Source organism: Meleagris gallopavo, chromosome 16, assembly GCF_000146605.3.
Source record: "Meleagris gallopavo isolate NT-WF06-2002-E0010 breed Aviagen turkey brand Nicholas breeding stock chromosome 16, Turkey_5.1, whole genome shotgun sequence".
NCBI classification, from domain to species: Eukaryota; Metazoa; Chordata; class Aves; order Galliformes; family Phasianidae; genus Meleagris; species Meleagris gallopavo.
In genome coordinates, this window is record NC_015026.2 from 9,654,550 (window position 1) to 9,672,911 (window position 18,362).

General features: G+C 44.1%; 1 protein-coding gene across 1 annotated transcript in view; it reads left to right on the top strand.

Annotated features, from left to right (window-relative positions):
• The window catches only part of LOC104913498 (protein sidekick-1), a 57,479-nt gene that overhangs the window by 24,229 nt on the left and 14,888 nt on the right, over nucleotides 1–18,362 (top strand). Inside the window, exons 10-14 of the mRNA XM_031555791.1 lie at nucleotides 7,370–7,485; nucleotides 8,906–9,092; nucleotides 9,958–10,095; nucleotides 13,088–13,249; nucleotides 14,010–14,135. Coding sequence (XP_031411651.1) covers nucleotides 7,370–7,485; nucleotides 8,906–9,092; nucleotides 9,958–10,095; nucleotides 13,088–13,249; nucleotides 14,010–14,135 — 729 coding nt within the window. The remainder of the gene's footprint in view (nucleotides 1–7,369; nucleotides 7,486–8,905; nucleotides 9,093–9,957; nucleotides 10,096–13,087; nucleotides 13,250–14,009; nucleotides 14,136–18,362) is intronic.

The following is an 18,362-nucleotide window of genomic DNA, read 5'->3' on the forward strand; positions in this document are numbered from 1 at the left end:
TCTTTCTAATTGCACAGTCCTGCTCTGCTTGTTTTTCTTCATCCTGGGATATGTGAGCAAAATGTCATAGGCTTTTCTTTACAGGTCTCAGTTCCTGTGGCGTTGCCTCCTCTGCTCAGCTTTGCTGTGAAGCCAACTGTGGAGAAACACAGTTGGTTTTCTTTTCTGACATCTGTTTGCTGTACCCGTCGTCAATCATGGCACTGGAGGTGTTTCAGGTTGCCTGTTGTGGATGGAAAGCATAAAAAGTTGCAATTTTTAGTATGAATTAGCAATAATTCTAAAACACGATGGCCACAGCAATCCAGATGTCAGCAGCATAGAACAGACAGCAGAAATGAATTCACAGGCACTATAACTGCAAAATAAGCGAGGAGAAAACTTTCACTCCAAAGCATAGATGTAAATTTAGACTCTCACTCCCCAGGACCATGAGATCACAGTCTTGCAGGGTCTCCCTGGGGTTGCCTGAGCTCTGCAATCTGTAATCCTAAATTAAACTCTCGTGGGGGTCAACTGCCCAGCTTACTTCAAAAACCGCAGTGAGAGGTTATCTCAGCGGCAGATCTCACCTGCTCAGATTGGCTTTTTGTGGTACAGTTTGTATTTGTATTTGGTATAAGGAAACCTGGTGAAGATTCACCCTAATTATTCGATACGCTCTAATGACGTTAGTGGAGGATAAGGAGTTGTTGGTGCTTATTAGGCTTCAGAAGGTCTTGCTGTTAGTGAATATTAAGAGGGTGCTTTTGTCTGCTGCCATGAACTTACGGTATTATGATATTAACACATGGGATTAATACGTTATAATGAGAGGAATGTACCTGAAAACGGAGGAGGGCTCTTGGGAATCAGGGGGCCCAGGGAGGTGGTCTGAAGCAGGTAATGTTGCCCCTCTCCTGGACAGACTTCTTGAAAACTGAGAGCATTACTTGCTCATGCAGTGCTGCTCCCACTCCTGCTGCAGGTGAAAGAGGAGCTGGGCTGCTATCAAACACTTCAGCTCTTCACCACCTCATGTGTTACTCCTGGGAATGAATCCTGCACTCGTCAGAGCTGATGCTGCTCTCGCTCATAAAGCCTCAGCTGAGTTAGCTCCACTAGCTTTAGTGGAACTATCCCTAATTTACCTTGTAATGGAGAAAGGATTCCAGCTGTAGGTTCATACCTGTGTGTTTGTGCAGCTCATGCTGCTCCTGCTCATGGGTCCGTCCCTGCTGGCTGCCTGTGTGTGAGCAGATCCTTGTTGATTCAGAAGAAATACAGAACAAAAGCCTGTTTTATTATTTTCCCCTCCCTGCTTTAACCACCTGTATGCCCTTTCCAGAAGCAGTCTTGCAGTTTTGTAAGAGCTTTACTTCTGGGTCAGGTGTTCTCAGCCTCATGATGGATAATCTCAGTATGCAATGTGATAGCCTATTTTAGGCTTTTATTAGCTAAATCAAACTGCAGCCTTCAGGTTCAAAATATGTAACTTGTTTACAGGTTCTATTTCACAGTACTATTTTGTGACATCCACCGTCGTTTAGGCATTGTAATGTGAGCACTCTAACTTCTTTACATCAGGTTGTATCTGCCTCAGGAACATCCTGGATTGCACATGGCTTGTTTGGAAAGCTTGATCTCCATGTTAAAAGATTGGTAATCATAGCATTAGTGTTTTCACCATTGCACTGGTGAAGGAGAGGATGAGAATTACTTCTGCTTGATTCACTTGCCAGTTTATAAAGGTTCTTCATGAATAAGTCATATCCATAGAGATTTCCTCAGAACATGATTGCCTCCTTGGTTTGAAAAAATGGCATTGGCAGATCACCTCCTCTAGTCTGGGTCCATGAGTATCCATTTCTTTTATCCATGTCTTTGTTTCATTTCAATGTTTTTTTTCCAGTACGTGTGGTGAATGTGATCTCTCTTCTTTTAGCCACCAGCATCCCTCTCTGTACCTCTCCAGAAGGTGAGAATACACCTAGACAATACTGGAAAGCTGCCCAGCACTAAGCAGAGAACCTGGGCATGTTACCATTGGGTTTCAATAGCATCTGCTTTTATTTACAGTTTTTCATGACCTTAATACCCTTAAAAATGTGATGCGGTGTCTATCCCTTCTTTTCCACCGAGGTACATTTGTCTGTTTATCTTTCATTTTGGCTACAATTAGAATCCCCCTTCCATCAGCTTCCACAAGGGTGAGAAAGTTGTTTTTTAAGGTTGGTCTTATATCAGCTTCCACTGGTCCACGATACACTAGGAAATGTTCCCATTTCTCTGACTCTGATCTATGCAGTCTTGTAAAACAGTGTGTAATTCCACACCCTGAAGAAAGGGTTACTCCCTACTGGAGCCAGACTGTTTCCAGCCATTCTCCCATAGAGGTTGGGCTTCTCCAAGGTAGAAGAGACCAGATTGCTCCTTTCCTCAGACTCTTGTCACATAGCAGGGTATCCAAGCTGGTAAGAGGCAGAGTGCTGAGTTTTGGTGCCTGGGTAGGAGAGGTCCAATGACAGCAAACAGGGCTGTATTGGAGAATTAAGGGTGTCAGTATGCATGCTTTTGAATGTAGATCTGCCCATCTTACTGCTTCTGAAATACATCTGAGCAGCCCCACAACGTGCAGCCCTCGGAAAAAAAATGTGTGTACTTTCATCACAAAATGCAGCCTTGCTTAAAACAGCCAGAAATTGGTGGGAAACATCTTTTACGTTCTAAATATAGCTTGTACTGCCTTGTCACAGCGGAAAGCAGCTTCAGTTGCTGTTTTTGAAGCACAATTAAGTAATTGTTATTGAGCTAATCAGCATAGCTCACACAGCATTCCTGATGGCACGGAGCACTGCTGCACAGAGGAAGCATTCCTGCTCCCACCTTTCCTTCACAGGCACTGTAAGAAAATGGCCAATAAGCACTGAATGCCTTTTCTCTCACACTGCTTTTCCTTGGTGGAAGGAATAACTGCAAACATCTGCAAATTCACCACTTTGTTCGTTTTGTTGGGAGAGACCATCCTCGCCTTTCTTCTTTAAGTCCAGACTGTGAGAAAATCTCTTGTGTTTGGCATTTCCCATTGTGCTAACCAGTCTCTGATATTTTATCTTGTGGCCTTCTGTTTGTTTTCTTGTGTCTGGCTTTTAATGCTCCGGGTAACAGTTGCTCACCTCTGCAAAGGGAGAAGGAGGGATGCTTTGTGTCCTGCTGCCAGGACAGAACCCATGCAGCAGGGATTGCAGTGGAATTTGGAAAGGGGTCAGTGGCCAGGATCACACAGACATCTGGACAGCAGAGCTGAGCCCAACGTGACATGGGAACCTGGATTGTCTGAGCCTTCTCCAGTCCTTTCCAGCTCAATTTTCCAGGGCTGTGTGTGCCAGGAACCTGTGTGTAAACCTGGGAGGTTCTGCATGTGCGTGCCTTAACTGTGAGCATATGCTGCACTGAATATTGCTCTGTCTTCCCTCTTGTTGCAGAGAGAAGGTAGATAAGATTACATCTGCTGTGCTAGAACATGCTGCAGCCAACCCTCCATTACAGTGTGCAGAAATACCGTTTAGAGGCTTTTAGGCCTGGAGCTGTCTCTTTGTTCTGTGTTTATACAACACATTGTGCAATGAGATTCTGGCCTCTGGGTGCTAACACCAAAATGCAAATATATTGATTACCAGGGAATAAAGGCAGGCGCATTCACAAAAACACGCTTTGATGAACTGGAGGGAAAAAGCTTGCTAGATAGAAAAGGATCAGAGGTCTTTACAGAAGAGGAATTTGCTTGGGATTGTTTGGGACTGTAGGATCAAGAGGATGCACAGAAAATCTTTGGTCTCTTTAACTGCATTTTTCTCCATGGTTGTAGTTTTTTTATGTTTAAATGGCATGAGTACCAGGGACATCATGTCCCAGACTTGTCTACGAATTCCCCAACATAATATTGGCATTTATAGAAATAATTAGAAAGTCGGTAGAGGAGAAACCTTTCACTAGCCAGAAATCTGAGCAGCTGTAAGAGCAGCAAGAAATGCTTCATAGAAAACAGCTATTAGGTTTACCTGATGAATCACAGGGATTTGTAGCCTACCTGTGCTACAGAGCATCGTGGCGACAGTCACTAAGAAAAGGAATAGTACTTTCATATTGATGAAAAGCTCTCGGTGTCACACAGCCCAGAGAGCAAATATCCCAGGCAAACAGCAGAAAAACTAAGGTGAACCTTCAGCAGAGCGTGGAGATTGGTGCAGAGCCACTGGGGATTTCAAGCACCTTCTCTTTAAAGGTTATAAGCATTTGCAAGCTCAAATTGTCTGCAGAGCGAGCAGAGGCACTCAGTTCCACTGAGAAATGAGGACAGTGATATATTTAAATGTGGATTTGGATGTGTAACTTTATCCACACACTCAGTTTTACTCTCTCTCATTCCATTCTCAGATAGATTCATCGTCTTTACACAACCTGCCATCATTCCAGCCCATAGTTGTTGTTGCTGTTGTTATTACTTTCACTAATTACTGCACAACCCGCTCAGGCTTTTCTCCTTCCTTTTTGACTGAGAGACTGTCAAGGAGACAATCTTAAAGGTGAATTGAGATCAGATAAGAAAAGAAATGTTTGCAAATATCTGCGTGAGATAACAAAGCGGGATACATGCAGGGAATTAGACTTCATGAATACATGCATTTTTTCAGGGAAAGTGAAATGCTTTCCACCTGCCAAGACCTGAATTTGGGCCCTCCGGGCTCCGTGTCACTCCTGCTGCAGCTGATAATGTCACTAACACCTGAAGCAGTGTGAGGTATGCGGCTTTAACCTTGCTTTTATATATTAGTGGTTTCAACAGCCATGAAAAAATAAAATCAGAGCTCAGTAATCTCAAACCGCATTCCTAGAAGGTAAAAGGCTTTTGAATTCGCATTTGAAATGCATTTATTTTATTGGCATGTGCTGTCCACACGTTTGGCAAATGGCTCAGGGTTCCAAGCAGGTAAACTCTTCAGGGTTGTGTTTCGTTTTGTTTAAAGCATTGCATTTTACCCATGTGGGAACGTGTGCTGTGTGCTCAGAGCCACAGCCAGCGTGAGCATCACAGTGCTGCTGTCCCTCACTGCCAACCTGTGCACGTCAGCCTTTGAAAGTTGAACAGAGGGACAGACTCACGGGGCACAAAACCAAACACAATTTGCATCTCGTTGAGGCTCTGAGGTGCTGAAATGCCTTTTTCACGCAGTCTATCATTTTTTATTTTTCCCCTCCCATCAAATTTTCCACCTCCGCGCCAGCAAAAGTGCAGCTCCAGCAGTGCGGGTGTCAGTGGAGAGTGATCACTGGCACTTTTTAACCACTGTGTTTCTTAGACATGCTCTATATAAAGGATTTGAGGAAAAGATGGTGTTTTTTGTGGCAGGAGGCTGCACACACCAACTCTTCTAATGGTCACAGCTCGGAAGCAGCAATTGTTCCAGGCTGGCACATAGGATCCAAAGAAAAATGCTATTGCAGTCATCACTTCAGACCTCAGTGCTGAGAGCACTTTGAAGCTGTCAGCTCAAGACAGCCAGTACTGTCACTACCCAGAAGAGAAAATACACTGCTAAAGCAATCCGTTTTCTTCTGTGATTGTACATATTCCCGTTTCTCTGAGCATGTCATCATCTGCAAATCCCTGAGATGTATTTCCAGGTTTGTTCTGTGCGATCGCTTTGGCCCCACTGCTCTGATGTGTGCATCAGAGTGAAGGTCTCAAAGCCCTGAGATGCTTGGAGGGGCCCTTGGCAGAGCAGCACTGTGCTGTGTTGAGTGCAGGCAGTGCCCTGGAGAGCAGAGGTGCTACAGCAGCATCAGGCAGCAGCACCCCTGCAACCGGCCAGTGTGTGGCTGCTGTGCTGTACAGTTGGTCATCACCACCCCCTGCGTTTGCCATGCACGGCCAAAAAGGAGACAAAAGGTGTAAGAAACAAACAGTTTTCACCCCAGATAACGGCTATTTACAATTTTACCTTTCACATTTTAATTGTACAGCAATAATTTTGCAATAGAGTTGCCAGTGGCAAACATGCAAAAGACATTAACTTTATTTATGTTTTGGATTATTAATGTGGCTGTTAAAATTCCTCCAGTTAGTTTTGATTGAATTGTTTTTTTTTGTGCGATTCTGTCGTTTAATGGAGCGGTAAATAAGAATTTCTGATAATGAGCCCAAGCATCTGTCACAACAACCTGGCGGTGGTTATTAACATTTCCATTAACGGCAGGGTGGGCAGTGATAATATGGAAACCACACAGTTAGAACAAAATAAATAGTTGGTGTCAGGCTGAGTGGGTGTTAATTACTATTTTATTTTATAACTCTGGGGGGAGGGAGTATTGGTAGAAAAGTGTGACTTATGAAGGTCATTCTCTAAAGAAGGAAGTCTCCAGAGGAACAGATAACTGGGCCTATCTTACTCGAGTGGTGAATGTTTTATCACTTCTATTTATGGCCCATACACGGGCAGAGAGAAAAGAGGCTGCTTTCTCAGAGTCAGGGTGAAGGCTGTGGAGAAGCGTGCCCTTTGCCCTGCCTTTCCCTTCCTACTTCTGGAGTTGGAACAGGATGCGCTTGGGCATCTCTTCTGTAAATAGAACACGTGCTGTTTGGCTAAGAAAATCCACCAGCACCATGTTGCATCCCGACAGAAGGGAGAGCTGGTGTGACCCAGGTATACTTGAAGGAAGCCAAAGATTGATTTTCTTGCAGAGCACGATGCAAAGAAGTGCCATCAGGAGCCTAAGGTGTCTGCTATGTGTATGTGTGTGATACGAGATCAGAGTTAATGAGTAGCAAGCTAAGCCATTTTGTCGTACAGAAAATGTGAGGCAGATTGATTGGTACCCAGCTAGATATGGGGTGATACCTTGGCCTTGGTCCTTGGAAAGGGGCTGATACAAAGATGTGCCACTGAGTCCAAAGGCCGGACTGGTGGGGCAGGGAGCTGTGCTGCTGGGGCAGGGGGCTGTGCTGCTCCCCACAGCTGCTTTCAAGACGGGTTGCTCAGGAGCACCATGTTGCTGACAAAGGCAAGCCTGAAACATTACTACAGAATAAAGAAAAAATTCTCTTTTATTTCCCAAAGCTGCTGACAGGATTGAGTTTATTCAATGTCTAACCCGGTCTGTGTGACACAGAACATCACCTCTGGAGGCTCAGGAGCTTCTCAGTCTCTGCATGCTCTTGCTTTATACCTGAGACTTCCCAGCGATACGGATACCTCCAGGGCTGGCTCTGTGAGCTGACTCACGGCATAAACAGTCTGTCCTCGGCCCTTCCACAAATGGAAAATTGCAGCCTGGATATGAACTAGTTCTGCTTGTCACTATTAATTCTTCTGTCTTCCTTTCTCTCCAGCACCAGCGATGGCCCCACAGAACATCCAAGTAAACTCCCTTTCTGCAAGCCAGCTGGAGCTCACCTGGGACCCACCTCCTGCCGACAGCCAAAATGGGAACATACAAGGCTACAAGGCAATGCTTCTATTTCTCTCCTAGTTTCATTTGTCTTGCGTGGCTTTTCTATTACTTGTGAGATGGCTCTCCAACTACAGCTGCCCTCACTGCACAAGGCAAATTAAGGCAGTATTCAGCCTGCAGTATGGAAATGGCTGTGCGTTCCAAAATCAAAAGAAATGAGATGGGGAGAAGAGAGAAGAAAGGGAAAAGCACATTGCTATTTGCAGGGAAAGGGAAAGGAAAGCATGGGGAGAGAGAGCATGCAGACAGGGAGGCAGCTACGCTTGTGCGGGCAACTTATCTGCTCCAAAAAGCAACCAGCACAAAAAAGCTAGGGGCAAGGAATGTACTGGAGTAAGCTAACCGAGTTTTCCATGTATCAACTGTTCCAAAGCCATTAGGAAAAGCAGAACTTTCTCCAAACTAGAAGCTCAAGCCAGGTGAGATTTCAGAATTATTTCATTTCCCTAACTTTAACAAAATTAAATCATAGCATTAATTGCATTTGGTTTATATGAGACAAGCACGTTGCAGAGGCATGTTGTTTAGCTTCTCCAGCATGAGAAAGGACCCTCGGAGAGTGGAAATGGGCAAGTCTACAAACACTGGAGCTTGGCTTGTCTTCAGCGTCTGGCTCTGCCTCTCTCCATGAATTTAGACCCATAAGTGAAGAAAAGTCAAGCCAATGTGAATAATCTGGCATCCCTTCTTGGCAGTAGCAAGCAACCTTATATATCAATTCATGTTCTTTTTCTTTTCTATGTATATAGATGGCTCTAACAGCTTGCCTTGTAGAGCCAAGGTAGAGTCTTGCCTTGGCTCATTCTCTCCATTTTCTGGCTTGCTTTGGCTTGTTGTAATGCACACACTGCCAGGCCTGTCCAATAAGTAGGGCTGGCACCACTTCTCTCTTGGAATCGTCTTCCCCAATCCTAATTTTATGGGATCAGGATAAAAATTGTGCAAGGGAGAACAGAGAAGGGTAATGCAAGGAACTTCAGGGAAAATCTTCATTCCCTCTTCAGAAAGGCATTTCCTTGTCTGTCCTTTGAACACAAATGGTGGCACAGTTGTGTGCACAGGGAAGTGAATGATGGGAGCGTCATATCACGGTGCCAGTGCTGATAGGCTAGCATTTCAGGGAGAATTAAAAGACTGACCTCTCCTCGCAGAGTTTCTGGCAGCTCAGATCTGCTGTCATCAGACCATATTCTTCAGCCTGTGCTTTATTTTTGAATGATGTACTCAACTGCACAGCCACTGGACTCGGTGTAATTTGCCAAAGAAAAAGAAAAGATTGGGCACATGGAGAAAGGTGAAAGCTGCCATTTACCAGAGAGTCCAGAGCAAGGCTGCTCCATCCTGCTGATCTGTACGGCTGCAATGCTGGGATGTTTGGGAGCTAGATGCTAAAAAATCTCACTGTTTCCAACAGATTTATTACTGGGAGAGCGACGTCCAGAATGACACGGAGAAAGTGAAGGTCCTTTTCCTCCCTGAGACAACAGTCCGCCTCAAAAACCTGACCAGCCACATGCAGTACTTGGTCTGCATCTCTGCCTTCAATGCAGCAGGGGACGGCCCCAGGAGCAGACCCTCGGCGGGCAGGACACACCAGGCTGGTATGTGACCACCTCAAAGCACAGGTCTGGTGGTTGCTGGTAGCCAATGAGGGAGTGTGGGGCATGCAGGAGGGCACTGCTGTTTAGAGTTAACTTTCAGCTGGGTCGTTATGTTGTGTTGGTTGGGGGGAAAGGATCAAAAAACGCAACCATGTGGGAAGGGGAGCAGAGAGCTGGAGCTGGAACGGATGGTCAGAACGACCAACCCCTTTGCAGGTCGATCCAGGATGCAACTCCGGGGGTCTCTTTGGGGCCTCTGCTATCACATCTGAAAATCTGAACTTGTTAGCAGCGCCTAGAAATTCCCGAGCAGTCCTGTGAGAGAAGAGGGATGCTTTGTGCAGCCCCTCATGTTGAAGCCCTGCCATCAGACTGAGCTACATGAGGGCAGTGGCTGCCACAGGGAGCACATGAGCTCTGGGGCTGCGTGCTCTCTTAGTGCCCTGCTGTCTTCAGCCCTGCTCTTGTGAGGGAGTTAGCTTGAGAAACCTCAGCCTCTGCAGTGCATCTCCACTAATCATGATGGGGGGAGAGCAAACAGTAAAACACTGCAAGCTTTCTGATAGTCAGCGGCAAGATGGAGAGCAAAGGCCAAACTTAGTGTTCCTGTGGGAGTCTTCTCCTTCTGTTGTGTCTCCTTGCTTGCTGCTGAGACCCAGTTTTGCAGCAGAGTAGCTGCTTTTCTTAAGGGAGACAGTCTGTGCTTTTGATTGATTACTGGAAATTTTGATACAATTCATAAATCCCATTCTTACTTTGTCTCCTTTAGATTTAGACCGGACAAAAAAACGCAGTGTTTTATAATATATATGTATATCAGATTGACTACGCCTGCTGCAATTCAATCCATTTGTAATCCTTTCAGCACCCAGTGCTCCCAGCTTCTTGGCGTTCTCTGAAATCACTTCCACGACACTCAATGTGTCTTGGGGCGAGCCGACAGCAGCAAATGGAGTCCTGCAGGGTTATCGAGTAGTCTATGAGCCTTTGGCTCCCGTCCAGGGTAAGAAAGACCTAAAATCATACATATTCATGGGAAAATGACAGAAAAGCACTGCAGCATCTTTTATCTCTGCCCAATTTCCTACTTGCTCTCTGCCATTTTCCAAGAGAAGCCAGGTGGCAGAGGGTAAGTAAAACAATTCCGCTTTTGCCAAAACTGCTCAGCAAACCATAATATTGTGGAATATAGCTTTTGTCTGTCCTCACTCATTTTCTTGCACAAACTATATTCTGTGTGATTTGAAAAGTCATTTTACTGCCATTGTTATCCGACGTGGAAGAAGAGGAAAGTCAGCTGAAGAGTGCCTGATTGTCTCCCCATGTTGCACTTTCAAATTGCTGAGTGGGCTCCATCCCAGAATAGTCGTCAGGCTCACTTGTGTTGCTTATCACATGCTGTGTCACTTCTGTTATCGCAGAGATTGCCCAGGCATCAAATGTGCTAGTCATCACTGGTACCACTGCTGCTTCTGACAGGGGAGGATAACTGTGAAAGAGATTTGGTCGTGTCTGTTTACAGGGAGTTTTCAAGCAGAATTTCTAACCCAGCAGTAGATTTAAGACAACACTGCAAAGGCCACAGACGTTTCGCTCTTTTGCAAAACAGCATGAGGAAAGGATTTGGCAATTTCTCTGAAAACAAATGTGAATTAATTTCGAAGTTGAATTAGAAAAGATTGCAAAGTTTGGGAATGGCTGTATTAACATTTTTGTGTTTCTGGTAGATTGCCAGTCGTTCGATAGGATGTCCAGCCTTGGCAGTGTGACAGCATGGAGAGTAATTTCAGCCATCGCCAATCCATTTTAAACTTTTTTTCCCATTGAAATAAGGATATCAATCACTGGTATTTGCTTCTTCTGTAAGGAATAAAGATCTATATTGTCTGAATATCCATGTCTCATACACTGAGAAAATTAGAAATGAAAACATGAGCCTAAAAGCACTTTCAGCTTTTATGGTTGGCAGATCCAAGCAGAAAGAGCTAATATAGAAAGCATTTCCAATTCTGACCAAGAAATGTGCACAGAGTATGCAGGAGACTTGAGCTCTTTGGGTATTTCCTGCCTTACACTCATTTCTACACAGTGTTTGAGAATACATTTTGTTCCCCTGAAAGTATGGAATTGTCGGATCATGCTCTCTCTGTACACATTTGACTGAACATCCTCAAAACCCTTGTTTTCTTCTCTTCCCCACCTCTGCTCTCTGACTCCAAGTTGTCTGTCCTCCCTCTGTAGATTTATTTCTGGTGCAAGCAGGGAGATTTTAGAGGGTTTTCCCTCAAATTATTATATAAATATTTTTACTTAAATTTATTTTTATTTTTATAAAATAATAGATAGATAGATAGATATTATTTTTTTCTCCCATTTCTATCCATTTCCTTTTGTACCAACACTTTTCTTTCATCAAATGCATTTACTTCCCCTCCACGGTAAGCAACCCCTCCCTCAAAGCCATCATTTTCCTTAGAGAAATAGAAAAACTCGGCTCATTTATTTAGAGGGCTTCGAGGCAAAGCCCAAGTTGCTGAAAATAGAGCACATGGCAGTGCTGGCATCACCCTGCATCTCCTCCCATCCCCAGCCCTCCCATTGCTCCATGCTTGCAGCTCCATGCCAGACCCCTCCTGCTGACTGTTGACTTCTCTCCCAGCTGTGATTTTTGGCTGAGCCCCTTCAGCCCTGTGACACCTCCTGCCTTCTCTCTGTAAGCCACCACGTAAATCCTGCGCGTTTCACAAACCTTGCTAACAGCAGTCTGTTCCGCAGCACACTCCTCTCCCTGCCTGACCTTTTATTGTTTAAGCTTAACGGTGTTATGTTTTACACCATAATAGACAACAAAGTTGCCCCGGGGCCTTTTTTTAACAGTTTCTTTTTTTTTTTTTTTTCCTTTCGGAACATTACTTTGAAATGACAAATGCTTCCTGATTTGTCTCTGAGAAATGAAATAGTGCACCTAAGGGAGGAGGGAGCACTTCTACTGCTTCCTCATTAAGTGAGAAAAAATCCTCTGAATTATAAATTGTCCGGGAGAAAACTTTGAACGGGAATCGCTTGGACATTACTCTTCCTTTAACTGATAAAAACTGAAAGAGGTGTCTTGATTTGCATATAACATAAGCATCCAGATTGAAAAACTTCTTCCTTTGGCGTTCCCGGGGGAGAAAAACTAGCAGGCAGCCTTCTCTAGTGGGAAAAAACATTTTCCCTCTTCCTATCTTCTTGGCTGGAGATGTGTCATGTACAGAACCAGACGATACCAAAAGGACTCTGTCACTTGAATTTTTGTTTGTTCTGTTAAATATTTTATGTATCAAATTGCTTCCATTAATTTACTTGTAGAAATTTTCAGTAAAAACTAGATTTTAATTCATCCGTTTAAGAAAAATTCTGAAGAGTGGGGAAGACTGGAAGACAAGTCATGGCTTTAGCCTTCCCCAAGTGAATAGTGCTTTGACTGCATCCCCTGCTGCAGTGGCACTTATACCCAGAAGCTGCCTGCGAGATATTTGTCCTTCATTCCACATTCACTTGATAATGGTGCAAGAGCCAGGACAAGAAGGAAAGAACCTGAAGCCTCATTTCCTCCTCCGAGGCAGCACTGCAGGTTATTCAGCAAAGAAAGAGCAGAGAAGTGCTTGTTTAGGAAGCAATCTGCAACACTGCAGTCCTCTTCGTTTACCTCCTCCTTTCTTCCCAGAGTAATTAGTGAAGTTGCGTGTAGTCTCTTGGTAATTTCCCAGTTGTGTTGTAAGGTTTTTTTTCTTGTCAGTACCCACTTATCAAGCTTAAACTCTAATTATACTTATCAGTGCTGAAAATTGGCTATTATCACTACTTAAATTCCTGCTAATTGTAAGAAATACTTTCTTAGCAAACTGTTAGATGATTTTGCTTACCATCTAGATATAATAAGCTTTTTTTTTTTTCCTTTTCTTTTTTTGATTGCAACCTTCTCTTATTTTTCATCCATGTGGTTATCCCAGGGGTCAGTAAGGTGGTGACTGTGGACATTAAAGGGAACTGGCAACGCTGGCTGAAGGTCCGAGATCTCACCAAGGGCATGACCTATTTATTCAGAGTGCAAGCCCGAACCATTGCCTATGGACCTGAACTGCAAGCCAACGTCACAGCTGGGCCAGCAGAAGGTAAGTGGAACCATAAAAACATGGCAGGAGCTGGATCAGTGATGCAAATGCAGCCCAATAGCAAAGAATAGCACGCTCAGGGTTTAACATGTGCTTCTAAGCCAAGGAGAAGTTGAATCACAGGAGCACGGAGCATGATTTAGTGGATTTCACATCTGCACATGAAAAACATCTTCCTTTTTCTTTCTAGAAAACTAAAAGATTGATGTGAATAAACAGAACAGTGTGAATAAATCATAGTGCAAACTGGCTACCTAGGGAATTCAAAGCTACATCCATTGTGGTTCAGAATTCTGGTTGGTGTGCTATCCAAGGAGTCCAAGCTGGAATGGTTCTGCCTAAACCAGAGGAAGAGTTTACAGTTATTTCTTCCTGACACTTTGGCTTATGGACAGGGAGATGTCTGCAGATTTCCTGACATGCCAAGAGGCTGAATTTCAACATTCCCTGCTTGGTTCGATGTGTGTACCGAAACAGTTGGTTTTCTTATTTGATCAGTGATAACAGATGCCAGATAATCATAACAACTTAAATTCCCTCCAATTATATCAGTTTTCCCTCATTCCTTCTTAGCAGATACACTTGTATAATTAGTGCCAGTAAAAAATGAGGCCAGCATCTTATTGAGCTGGTTTATATTGAATATATGTTGGCCAGTACTCCTGGATTATTTATTTCCTCTATCAGGAGAAGAAATGCAGAATACCAAAGTACCTCTCTGGTAACACCCAACATTTGCTGTTGTCATTTAATCCCCCAGGGTCTCCCGGCTCCCCTCAGGAAATTCTAGTGACAAAATCTGCTTCTGGGCTGACGGTACAATGGACTGAGGGAGATTCTGGAGAAAAACCCACAACCGGGTACATTATAGAGGCACGGCCCTCAGGTAAGCCATGGGAGTCATAGAGAGCTCATTGTCCTGAGTTCCCATATTCAGCCCACGCTGAAACCCACCCTGCAGTGGAGATGCTCTTTCTCTTCCCAGTGAGCTACTGGAATTTTGTGAGACAGAGTAGTTCCCAACCAGCGCTAAATCTTTGCTGATTTATTAGATGGGTTATCATATTTTCTCCTGTTTAGGCACAGTCACAGGAAATTACCCTAATTGCTCTAGTTTTTAGTGTGGTACATCACTGGTAAATCATCCAGCTGATGAACCAATACAGTTAATAATTAAAACTCACTTAAATGTTTACAGCATCTTTCACACACAAGGACTTAAATGCTGGCAAACTGCTTTTTGAGGACCAAAAATCTATCGTTCAGCAGCAGAACACAGCAGTTAATCTCTGTTAATAACCAGGCCAGGACTGCAGCAGCGTGCATGCGTGGCTACCCCGTTTGTTTTGCAAGGAGGGCATTAGTGGGCGAGAGGAGGTTCCTCATCACCACTGTTTCTCTTGGTGCCTTCCCAGAGCTCCTTTGCTTCTGGCAATTACGTCTAGCTGAAGTTGCCCTCTGCTTTATCCACAGTATTTTCCCAGCTGGAGAAGATGGTTTTAAATTGAGGTCTTTGCTCCGGCTTGTTTGCAGCCTTTCCCAGCTTGGTACCCCCTTGCCAATTTAACAAGCATGCACTTTGTGGTAGCCAAGCCATTAACAAATCAGCGAATACTGCCAGACCCCTGTGTAATCTCACTTGATAAATTCCCTCCACTCTGACAGAAGTGCTGATAACTGTTCTCCAGTACAGTTTTCCAGCCGTTGATGCATCTACCAGATACTTGTTTCATGTAGGCCATGTTTGAATGTCATGATGTCAAAAGCTTTGCCGAAATCAGGATAGATGATGTCTGTTCTTTCTCCTCTATTGACAAGGTCTGCTACCCTGTCACAGGAGGAAATTAGACATGATTTACACTTGACATACCCATGTTGGTTGCTTGTTCTTTGCTTTTTCACTTCTAGATGCCTACACACTGCTTGATTATATATTGATTAAGTTAATGCTTATCTGTTTGATTATATAAAGGATCTGAACTCCCTCTTGTATGTGTCTTGAATGTAAGATTACATTTAAAACCAATGATTATAATTGTATTTAACTGGACCGATAACAAAATCGTTGTGATTGTTGATGAAGCTACAAATTTCCATACTTGCCTTTGGTAGAACTTATTCTGTAGTGAGGCTGTGTGGGGACCCCAAAATTCTGTCATTTAACATGATCTGTTGGTTTTTTTTCAAAACAAAGTGAAGGAAAATGTGTACGTTCTCAAAGCACTGGAATTTCCTACTTATCTCAGGTGGACTTTTTTTTTTTTAAGTGAAGGCATGTCACCAAATGCTTCCATTTGCCTTACATAGGCTTATTGATCCCTGCTCTGTTTTCTTCATAGGCAGAAAATGCTCTCTCTCATATTTGAACAGTGTTAGTAAGTTAAACCTAAACTGTTCGCTGAGGTTTGCTTACCAGCTTACAGTTCCCCAAACAGAGTTTTTAGAGTAAGATTGTTTCAGAGGGAAACCTGTACCCCATGTTCACATTTGTTTGAGTTGCAGCACTGCAAACCCATCTGATGTTGCTGGACTTGTCTCACCTGTGGGTGTGCACAAACACTTCACAGTTCTCGTCTAAGGATACAGGATTTGTGGTTCACTCTTTTTGAGCAGGAAAAAAATAGCCCTTCCAAGGCAGGTCTGAGCTGCATTAACCCTGGGTCATTCCAGCTGGCCTCACGCCACTGATCCTGGAAACGCAAAGAAGGGATCTTATACTCCTGCTCTTGCAACCTGACTGTTGAGGCATTTAATTCCTCCTCAGATTATTTTAATCCTATTCATGCTGCTGTAGCAAATGAACTAGCCATTTGTATGCTGGATTCTCACCCTTAGTTCTGGTTTGCAGCTGTAGAAAGCGTGAAATGTGATCCAAGAGAGGAGAGGACTAATTGGAGCACTTGCTTATTTCACGCAAGTGGCAGCTTCTTTTCACTACTGCTTTTCTTCCTCATCTCTGCATGGAAGAGTTTGAAATCTGAATTATGAGCTTAACAAAGGCAGGAGACTAATTCCTCCTGTCAGGGCCAGCCATTCAGAGCCATTTCTGTTTTAATATAACTCTGTGAATTTGCTTCTGCATGTTGTTTTGTGTGTGTAGTAGAACATGGATTGGAGCAACCTTTATTTTTAAGTACCAGTTGTCCAAGAGAAGAGCAATTGACTTGTGCCCTTTACATAAAATCAAGGAAGGAGGAGATATTCATCCTTCTGAGATCAAAAAAAGGGACATTGAACAGACAGATGAAAAGCTGTAGCTTGTTGCCAATATTTAAATGCAATACCACTACCTTAGTATTTCACATCTCAAGTGTCATCTATTATAGGCCTCATTACCCCAAACGTTAAATGCTGTATCATCTCATTTTCCCTGCTGTAGCTCCCTGCCAAGACTCTTCCATCAGAGTACGAGGGTGGCTTTCTGTCATAAATGGCAAACTCTACCTGCTTTTGCCACTTCCCTTCAAATTTTTCAGTGCCCCGCTGTGTTTTGCAGGCCTCCAGCTGCCCTGCTGGGTTAAGCAATGGTGGCAGCAGGCAACTGAGATTGTTCATTTCATTTCCCCATTTCTCTCCCAGATTTATGGCAGGTGACCAGGCTGACTGTCTCCTGTGCATTTTGAATATACTTAGACACCAGCATGGAGCAGGCAAACCAATATTTTTTCCAGAGTGATCTGTGCTAGAGGAAGGTATTACAGAAACAGAAGAGTTTTTCTTTTCCTTCAACTCATCTGTCCCTGGAGAAATGGATTCCAGTTTAGCTCCTTTTGCATTACAAGAAATGCAATTAAGCGGCCTGTGTGACTGCCACAGAAAGCACTCCCTTGACATCCACTAGGCTGGCTAAGAAGTGGGTATTAGATCACGTCCTTTGTTTCTACCTGCTGAACAAAAGACAGAAATGGCACATCAATGTGAAGGTTCCCAGCACTGCTGATGGAGCGGAGAGGATGAGTTTGCACCTCTTCTCCCAACCACACATCTTTCTCCATACTGTGCTTTACTTTTGGGCATGCGGCCTGTAAAGCATGCAGCAGTGTCACACAGGCTTTCCTCCCCAGTTATCCCCTTTCTGCAAAGCGTGTGTTTCTGCCCTGCGGCCTAGGGAGCCATACTGCCAGGAGTACACATCCACATGTAGGCTTCATGCACAGTTTGGCCTGCTGTGGGCATCTCAAGGTGTGGGACAGCCTCTGTACCTCAGGAAAGCCTCTGAAGCAGGACAAGACAACAGAGGTGTCCTGTTGTGCTTGCTCGCTCCCCACCATGCCTTGTGGGTTTTGTTGGTTTGTTTTTCCCAAGCAGTGCATGACTTAGTCCCAGTGGGAGAGAGTTGCAGCTTAATAATAAAGGCAATAATTAACCTCTAGCACTCTGACTGGCATGAACAGGCTGGCTGCACTGCAGATCAGCCACACATCATGAGTTCAGGATGCAAACAGCTCTGGGGAGTGTTTTCTTTTGTTGCCCTGGATGATCCGTTCCATGAAAGCAGCAGAACTTGTTTTTGGACAAGGGATTGTCCTTCCCACAAATGCTGGTTTTCACTTCCCACACCCCAAGGGCAGCTCTCACTTCAGTTTTCTTTCTGGTGTCTTGAGAAATGTTGTTGTTGTTGTTGTTGTTTTCTTCCTTTTCTATTTATTTTTAAACAAATGAGGGAGTGCAGTGTCAAACGTGGACACAAACCAGCAGTAGTCAGTAAATTCAAAGTGAAGGCTGCAGCTGCATTGCCGGCATCTGCCATGGGGCCTTTGATTCTCTTCTGCTCACAAGTAACATGCTGAGGTTGACAGTTAGTCAGCCTTCACTTCCCATTCTTGTCCTACCCTTAGTTTGCATGATAATCCATCCCTTTGCCTCTGACAAATGCTTCCACATTTTAATTTTGCCCTCTGTAGGAGGAACACTACTCGCATTCAGCAAGTCCTTAATTCTCAGCTGCTTCTCCCTTCATAAACCTGCTAATGTGTAATTAGGAGAAAGTTTTACAGCACAGCCCTCCTCTTTCTCCGAGGGGAAAGGCTGGTGCTTAAGACCCACATAACTGACAGCTTTCCATCTCTCCAGCTGCAGCACAGCAGTCGTTTGATAGCAGACAGAGTTATCA